Source organism: Entamoeba invadens (genome assembly GCF_000330505.1).
Source record: "Entamoeba invadens IP1 unplaced genomic scaffold scaff_1105074724605, whole genome shotgun sequence".
Lineage (NCBI taxonomy): Eukaryota > Evosea > Mastigamoebida > Endamoebidae > Entamoeba > Entamoeba invadens.
In genome coordinates, this window is record NW_004443753.1 from 192910 (window position 1) to 202371 (window position 9462).

At 38.7% G+C, this 9462-nt stretch overlaps 3 protein-coding genes across 3 annotated transcripts; 1 reads left to right on the forward strand and 2 right to left on the reverse strand.

Annotated features, from left to right (window-relative positions):
* Positions 1-59: 59 nt before the first annotated feature.
* Positions 60-6326, reverse strand: EIN_498920 (hypothetical protein; the record flags this gene model as incomplete). Its single annotated transcript, XM_004261385.1, has 1 exon — positions 60-6326. One exon carries the CDS (start codon positions 6324-6326, stop codon positions 60-62), a length of 6267 nt encoding a protein of 2088 aa, XP_004261433.1.
* Positions 6327-7335: 1009 nt separating this feature from the next.
* EIN_498930 (vacuolar protein sorting-associated protein 26A, putative) lies at positions 7336-8515 on the forward strand (the record flags this gene model as incomplete). Its single annotated transcript, XM_004261386.1, has 2 exons — positions 7336-7522; positions 7584-8515. 2 exons carry the CDS (start codon positions 7336-7338, stop codon positions 8513-8515), a joined length of 1119 nt encoding a protein of 372 aa, XP_004261434.1.
* A 142-nt stretch (positions 8516-8657) lies between these two features.
* On the reverse strand, positions 8658-9462 carry EIN_498940 (hypothetical protein; the record flags this gene model as incomplete). The annotated part of the gene is made up of 2 exons (XM_004261387.1): positions 8658-9091; positions 9132-9462. Coding segments are annotated over 2 exons (765 nt in total), but the record flags the coding sequence as incomplete, so codon positions are not given.

The window sequence follows — 9462 nt, forward strand, 5'->3', positions numbered from 1 at the left end:
ATTATTCTATTAATAATATAATAATAATAACTATTAAAAAGTATAAAGAAAACCTCAATTTAATTAGTTTTAGTAGCTTCTTTGATCAAGTCCGCCATAGTTGGGCAAACGGCTACAAAAGCCATGCAAAGCTGCTTTTTGAGAGACAACAACTGGTCGTTAGTCTCGAAGACGAAACCTTCCATTTTCAAGAGTGACTTGAACTGAGCTTCGTTGTCAGGGATGAACTTCAAAAGTGTTCCAAGAGCTTTGACTAAGAGCTGATAATAGTCTTGAGCGAGAGGAACAAGCTGAAGGCACTGTTTAAAGACGTTGATGTACAATGCTTCGATGGGCCATTCCCCAGCTTTTTTGGTCTTAATGAAAGCGGCACGTAACTCTTCCCACTTCTCGACTTGAATAGTTTCGACGCACATAATAAGGAGGTTCAAATAGATTTCTATTTTCGAGGAGTTGGTGCCAGAAGTGCTTAACCCCTTTTGAATTTCTTTCAATAAAGTGTCGATCTTTAAGTCGTAGTCTAAGAGGTATTTGTACATTTGAATTGCAACGGCACTCACCTCCGCATCGCCGTCTGACATTATCTTGTTCAACGTGATTGTTATTGGCAACACAAACGATTTCACCTTCCCTCTGTGATGCGCCGTCTCAAACAACGTCTGCAACAAATTGAGCAACTTGATCTTATGAGGAGCCTCACATTGCTTTGAAATGGTGTTAATCAAAGGCCCAATGATATAGTCTCTGTATACAGTGAATTTATCATCCTTCTCATACTTCTTAAGTAAAATGGCTAACGATTTGATTGCTTGTTCTTTGGTCTCCGTGAGTGCATTCTTCAGGGTGTCTGTCTCGATCCGGACTAATGGGCCAATATCGTCGGGGATGACAAATATGCCGCTCTCGGGGTGTTCACAAATTTCTTGTAAGAGTGGAGCAAGGGAGTTGATATAGATGTAATACTTCTCGTTCGTCAAAGTGGCGTGCATCGACTCAAAGCATTCCCAGGCATATGGGATAACTCCTTTGTCCTTCTCTGCTCTAATCAACCCGAAGATGAAGGAGATGATGACATCTACACCACTCGACGTCTGCGATTTTTGGGCTTTGAAGTAAGACGTCAAGATCTTGAGGGCTTCTATCTTGATGACGGGGCGTTGGTATGGTGACGTGTAATCTCCAAGGACGGTGAACATCTTTTCTTTTGTTGGGTATTCCAAGGAGATGTCGATCATCATTCTTCTAATCTTGTCGCAATATTCTTTGTCGGTACTCTTAATAACTAAGGAGTTGAATCCACGCTGAATGATGAGTGCAAAGTTGTTCAAGAAGAACGCCTGTGACGACTGACATAGCAAAGCAATTGTTTTGCAGTTTGCTACAGTAATAGGAGCTTGAACCACCTTTGGTGTCAAAGTCTCAAAGATCAATTCGTTGTTGTGGTTCTTATTAATGATCATCTGGAACCCTCTAATACCCTTTTGCATGTCTTCTGGTGTGTTAATGAATCCCAACAAGATGTCCAATATCTTTTCAAGTGCAACTCTGTCGTATTTGTGTAATATAGCCTTGAACAATTCATTTGATTCATCACGAATGGCATCCACTGGGTCACACATGATATCAACCAAGTTTGGAAGGACTTCCAAAAATGAGTCAAACGTGGTCAACTGACTCTTCTTAATGACTTGGACAAATCCATTGCACGCGCCAATTCGGTCCATTTCATTCGAACTCACCAATTGTGAGCGTAATGTCGTTAACAGCTCATGGACTATTCTATTCTCAAACAAATCAACTAACTCTCCAATGCATCGAGCTGCTCTCTTTCGATCAATTTCCTCAGAACACAACTTCTTCAAAGCAATCTGCATAATGTAGGGTATCAAATCACTAACTGCTCTCGCAGAATTCACTACGACTTTCTTCCAGACAAGCGTCGCCTTTTGACAGATAGCATGATCCTCATCAAATCTTACCACATACAAGTTCGCAAGACACTCTCCGATCTTTTCAAGCCCTAATTTTTTCTTCAGTAACAAGTACGGTTCTATGTTACTGTCGTTAGCCCCAAGCATACCCTCCAAAAGTTCGCCAACTAAACTGATTGCGCAGTCTTGGACCTTGGGCGCCTCACTATACATCGCATCATCAAGAACGCCTAATAACTTCTTCAAGTGTGTCTTCCCAAATTGCCTCAACAAGATACTTCCCGCTTGCATCGAAGCGTCACGGACTAACTCACTCGTATCACTCAACCCTTTCACAATAAGATAAATCCCATTCCCAATGAAATCACTGAATTTGTCCTTAAGTGAGAAGCAGAAGTAATACAACAAATACATCACACTTTGTCGTGATGTTGGTGCAGGGTTCTTCATGTCTGTGATTTGTTCAAAGTCTTGTTGTAAGTGTTCTTGGCCAACTGCTTTATAATACTCAGCAAGGCCTTGTGACCCTCCCAGGCGGTGTACGGTACTCTTTGTGGATTGCATCGTCTCCATGAACCATTGCTTAAGCCCATTGAATCCACTCTCCCCAACAAAGTTGATTAATTTCCCAATCGCACTACACGCGGATGTTCTTACTTCTGGGTCGTTGTCGGTGACGTTCTTCTTCAACTCTTTCATGAACATGTCGAGGTATGGCAAGAAGTCTTCGACCTCACACAGAGTAGTGAGGGAACCAATCAACACGCCCGATCTCGCTCGAGTCTTCTGTTTGGGGTCGCTCAGCCCTCTCACGAGAATGTAGTGGATCAACGCAAGTGAACTGGAGTCGATCAAGTGTGTGAATTGCATGTCTTCATATCTATCATAGAACGCTTCTGTGTTTGCTGGTGGGTTTTCCAATGCTTCCAGAATGAGTGGGACGAGTGTTCCAATTTCAGGGTTCTTCACAACAGAAGCAAGTGAGTTCAGTGCATTATATGCAGACGTTTTGACGTTATAGTCTGCGTCGATGACCAACAAGACCATAGGAGTGATGATCTCTGGTAAGAATCGATTGAGTTGATGAGTCGTTTGTTTCGCCATTTCTCCTATTAATATGCAGGCCATCTGCTTTTCTCTCCAGTCGTTTGCTTTCAGTCCTTCGACTAAATGGGGGCACACCATTCCAATACCATGATGGGTCAATGCTCCACTCATTGCTCGAATTGTCACAACTGCAGCTTGTCTCATGCTTTCATTTTGTTCGGAAACGATTGGTCTGACAATATTGAAGATGTCGATGACGTATGGCTCAAAGATGTCGCCAACCATCTCGCAAAGACATTCAAGTGTGATCAATGCAGTGATGTTGATGTTAACTTTGTCGCCTTGTGTATTTCGCCGTCCTTTATTGTCTGTGTCGAATGTTTCTAATGGCTTTTTAATGCACCTCTCGTAGAAGTGTGTCTTGTAATACATTTTCAGGCCTTGTCCTTTACAAATACCAGCAAGTACATATGACGCGCCATACTTCCCATTAGTCGTCTTCTGTCTAAGCCCTTGTGCATAGATTTTATCAATAAGTCCCTGTAAATTTGGTATTTCTCCAATCTGTGCAAAACAGTTCGACACGGCAATTTGGACGTTCTTCTTCGAAGTCATCGCCATCTCCCTCAGTTGTGTAATAGTCTCTGTGAACCGAGGGTTGTCTCTATCTAAAAACTTAGCAATGATCCCAAAGAAGAGGCCAATCATTTCTGATTCTCTCTCCGTCTTCTTTCTCTTCTCGTTTTTAGTTTCAGAGATAATAGTAAATATGGTTTCCGCCTCTTCTTTAGTTCTATTTTTAAAAATAGCTTCTCCATGTTCTTCAACCAACTCTGGAATTGGTTCTTCGTCCGCGGTGAGCTCTTTTAAAGCAAATGGGAGAACCTCTTTCAACATATCAACCGAACAAATCGACGCCAATTTCATCACAACAAAGACGCAGAATCGTCGTCTCAAGAACTTGCCGTGGATGATGATTCTGTCTTTGGGTATACCAATAACAAGTGAGTTGGATGGGAACGATTTGTGGTACACATCCATGATATTTTTGCACTCTAAGTCACAGTCGCACTTCCCCAATTTCACGATTTCTAAGATCGAAGCAGCGACCATGTCTTGGATGTCCATGTTCTCGTTTATAGCAATTTCATCGGAGCAATAGAAGTCAATAAACGACTTGTCTGGTACTCTAAAGTCTTCTGGGATGATCGTATTTGGTTCGGACCCATAGAGTCTAATGCTCTTCATGACGCTCAAGCAGTTTTCTCTGACCTCAGCGACTCGGTCATGTGCGCCTAACAACAATTTACACAACTCCTCATGTGTGATAGTCTTCCCTGTTAAGAATTCCTTTGACTTCTCAAGTGCAATTGCGTTGTATTTTCTCAAGTTCTCGTCTTCGTCGATCAAGTGGTTGAAGTATATTTCAATCGACTTGTCATCAGAGACCTTCGCCAATTGGACCAAACACGCCAAAGCCTTTTGTGTGAAGACGGGGATGGTCTCCAAGATCTTGTTCAGTAACACTACAACCTCCTTCATTGGGTATTTGTCGGTCATTACAGCGCAGTGGTATTGAAGTAATTTCATCATTTGATTGTGTGGCTTAGCAATTTCTGTGGTTCTGTCTTCTTTGTACACAGTCCACTTGAACAGACTCATCATAACAGTGAATGTCCCTTCGTCTAGTGGAGACTCTAAATCGTCTTCACATAAGAAGCTCAGTATCTTCTTCACGTTGTTGTAAATGATTCTCTCTTGCACCAAATCTTTGTCTTCTTCTTGGCATGTGTAGTCATAATCAATCAACAGATAGTACGTATAGACTAAATACTCTCTTTTATCCTCTAATTTCTCATCTAAACAGTACATCACATATCGTAACAGATTAATCGAATTCTCAGAGTCTTTCTCTTTCATTTCTTTACAGAACGAAACCATTTTACTCGTTTCAGTCACAAATAAGGTGCTAAATTTCTTTAATAAGTCACCGAATATAGATACCATTGCAGTCTTCACATCACCTTCTTCCACTTCTATGCACTGTTTCATCTTCTCATAAAGATATGCACCCGTCTCCTTCTCGTCTCTAAAAACTACCGCAAATTTCATCAATCGTTCAAACGCAGTTTCAAAGAGTCTGTTTCTTTTTCCTTCCTTCACAAATTGCACAGTCCATTTCGTCAATGCTTCAAATATCATTTCGAAGTTGGCTAATACAAATTGCTTGACAATTTCATAATTCTTTGATGCGGGGTTCACCACCTTAAATACAATTTTATTGAACAAATGGCGTCGTAATGGCAGTGCACACCCTATAACAAACAACATCGGAATATCAGACTCATCGATTTTGTCACTCACAAACGCATTCATTAACCCCATCACATTGCCCGTTATATATTCCTCAAACTTTCCTCGGTCTCCTCCAAACACTTTCACTATGGAATTGAAGATCAGATGTATCAAAATCGACGACACCGCTGTGGTACTTGTCTTCTTCACAAACGCCATGAAGTTCTTGTGTGTGAACAAAACGGGAATCAGCTTCTCCAAGTTGTTCTCGATATCTGCGATGTTTGCGACGCAGTTCAAATGAAGTGTTTCGAAGAGTAAAAGCGCCAGCTGTTTCTTATTTGCTTCGTCCATAGTCGACAGAAAAACCGGATTGACGTACACGTCCAACGCTTGTGCAAAACTGTGGTCCAATTCCTTTTCATTGATTTCGCACATTTTGACGTCTGGTTGTCTGTAATAAGCAAACAAGTATCTAAACCCTACAATCGTTGTTTTTGGTGTTAATTTTGGTGTCTTCAGATTTTGGACATTTGAAGCGAAGTATCCTGTCAATGGGAGTTGTGACATCTTCGAAGTATCTGGGAAGTTCAAAATAGCTGGAATAGAGTCGATCAGAACTGATTTGAATGGGTCTCTTGTTTTAGAAATGTCAGAGTAGAGACTCACTATCTTCTTTGGTAAAGTGTCTTGGAATCTGAGGAGCTCTGCGATGAAGAGAAAGAGCAACTGACGAAGGTCTTCATTTGTTTCTGTGAAGAGAATCGAACTGAATTTCTCGAAGAACTCTGATGAAATCTCTTTAGTCAGTCGTTGTGAAGGGAAAACAGAAAGTACTTTGGCTACAACAATTTTCATGAACACGGCAGTGCACGTCTTTTTGTAGACCTCGTGTGTTTTTCGAAGAAACAAATTCGCTTCTTCAGGAGTCTTTAGGGTTTTGCAAAAAGCACTGAGTTGGGAAAATGCTACTTGTCGTTTTTCCTCAGAGCTGGCCTTAATGTTTGGTTCGTTTGTTTTGTAAATTGCGTCGATGTCCTTTTGCAACGCCATACACTAATTCCATAGTTCTTTGCTATTTTTTTTCTGGTGTCGACTTAGGGTTTTTCAAGACTCATTCTTTCAGGCAAACTCTCACCTTTTGTTTTGTTCTTATTTTATTCGGTATATTTATTATGGCTTTCAAATTAAAGATATGCAAATTATTATACAAAAACAGAGGATGGTAAAGAGATGTAATCGTTGCATTGTTAATTAATTTATAGAGGTAACAAGTCAAGAACAAATGTTAATTAAGTCATTACAAAGACAGTATCAAACAACAAGATAATCAGTTTCGAAGAGTTTAATATTAATGACAGAGATTTGAAAAGTGTAATTGAGTCAAATTTGTAATTAAGCCTATATTAGTTGTTAATTTGAAAAAATATAATATTATATTATATATATTTTAATATTATCTGGATGTGTTTTATAAAATAATAATGATATATTAAATATTATTAAATGATTATTATTAGATTCAAATTATTTTTAAATAATTAATTTCAGACTATTGTATATTTTAGTAAATAAACAAAAGTAATAATATTTATTTATAAAATTATATTATATTCTAGTTCTTTATTACTAAAAATTCAAAACCAATATCTTCATTTTTATTAAATAATCTGTATGTTTTTAATAATTTTGAATTAATAAAAAAATAGTTTCATATTTTTAACTATTTTTTAAAGATCTTTTTTTCTTATAAGATCTAAACCAACTATTATTTTTTAGTATTATAATTAATTTTATAGAGATGTTACTATTTTATATAATACATTTATTATTGTATTACTTAAATTTTTTTTTTAAAAACACTTTTAGGCAAAACGAGTCAAATTGATATATTTGTCACCAAAATAATAAGTATTGAGTTATTTTTAAAATAGGAAATATCTAGAAATTAATACAAAGTAGTAATATTGAAAATAGAAGAAACTATTTTATAATAACAATCAATTATATAACAAACCAGAAGAATAACAATACAAAAATTCAATTTTTATATTCAGAAGATATGGTCGACATTGGAATCAAGCTCGAAGGGGAAGAGAAATATCCACTGACGTACATCCACACAAAGGAAGGGACAAAGAGTTACATCACAGTCAATCAAAAAGAAACATTGAAAGGTTTTGTCCACCTCAAAACACAAAAGCCTTTTCAGTTCACTGGGTTGCTTCTATCTTTTTCTGGGGTGGTCGGTTTGTTTCTATTTATAATTTATAATATAAAAAATAGAAAGACTGAAGCACTTACTTCTAGATATTAATAACTCGTCAAAGGTTTTTCATGAACAAAATGTGACCCTTTCCCCTCCTTCTATTTCTACAACCACCTCATTCCCCTTTTCAATCGACTTGAACGCTCCAATAGACAGTTACTCAAGTAGCAACGCCACTATATCTTACATCCTCAAAGCTTCATTCCTCAATTCCTCTTTACGGACTTTTGTCCAAGGTTCTTTCACGTCCCAAAAAGTTATTTATGTGAAGTCCTACACCCCCACATTACAAGGGAAAAAGTTGAACGACTCAGTCAGGCACTCACAAATGCAACTCGACTTTACTTTAGACTCCAACACAACAACACTCAAGGGGTATATCTCAGGACACATCTCATTCGTTTCTTTAAGTCCAGAGACTTTTGTTGAAAATGTGAATTTGATACTCGTGAGGAATGAAGTGATCAACGGAAAGACAGTGACAACAAAATTATTCACTTTAGAAGTGATCGACGGCTCTCCTGAAGAACCCGTTGCAGTCCCTTTCAAGATGTTTTTACAACCGCTTCACCTCGCACCTTCAAGTTCTGTTCCCGTTGCGTCGTTCTCTGTTGGGTATCAAGTCAAACTCTCTATAGAACTTCCAAAGAAGCGACTCTTTAGAAATTACGACGTGACAATCACGCGTTCTAAGACTCAAAAACAGAAGAAAAGCCATAGAGAGAAGAAAGAGAGGAAGCCCAAAACAAAGCAACAACTTTCTTCTTCGGACTTCGACACTTCAAAAAGTTCTGAAAGTTGGAGTAGTCTCAATGACTTGTTGGTGCTGAATTCTTCACATAACACAAATGGAACCCCCCGCTTTGTCGAGTCGGATTCGTCACAGTCGAGTCTTTGTTTGAGTCAAAGTGCAGATGTCGAGCTTGGGATACCCCAACCCGACTTAGATGAGAAAGAAGAGGATGTAGCATAAGAGATGGTATAACTCCTGTGAACATTTTCTTATGAACATCTTATATTTGCTATATTAAATACAGTTCGTATTGTCATGTTTCGCACTTCTATAGAACATAAATAGACTGAAATGTTTCAATTTGATAGAATAAATACATCAGTTAGAGTGACCCACACCCTTCAGCACCATCGTGCGTGCAAAACTCTCCCCCATCTTCACAATACCCACACGTCTGTGTTGTACCGCACCACCCACACTTATTGCTCAGACACGCCGTTTCTGTGGGTTTTGAACTGCACGATTTGAATGTGATATGATCAAAGTGAATGTGAACAAGCCCAGAACACTTCATTTTGAAATTCACAACAGTGGTGGGGATGTCTCCTGAAACAATGCCACGTACATAAATAGGTGTGCTCAGCCCTTTTGACATCACAACGGTCAAATTCTGAGGGAGTTGAATGTCGCTGATGATTTCCGGATTGAAACAGTTCCACGGAGGGGACGTTAACGTGAACGGTTCGATTGGTTGATTTGGCGTCACTTTGACATTGAAACTCTTCTCCTCCCCATTAATTGCAAGAAACACAAAAGCTTGTTGTTAATCTTTTTGTATATAACACGCAAAACAAACGCTGTAAACAAATCAGAACAAGTGTGCAAAGCACTGTTGAGACAAGAAACACTGAAAGTAAGACTACTAAGTACTTGAAGTTCCATTTGATAAATGACGACGAGTGGAGGAAGTAAAGAAACGTCGAAATGAAGAAAAATAACACGATGTAGACCCCTGACATGATCAATCCGCCATATCCCATTATTAAAGAGATGGCTAAAGAAATGTGGATGATACTAAATATCACAATCCACGTGATAAACTGCGAGTGCCGCCACTTCCCTACAAACTTTCCTGAATTGAAAAACACATTTAATTCCTTCCTCTTGCCGACTACAACAATCCAGAG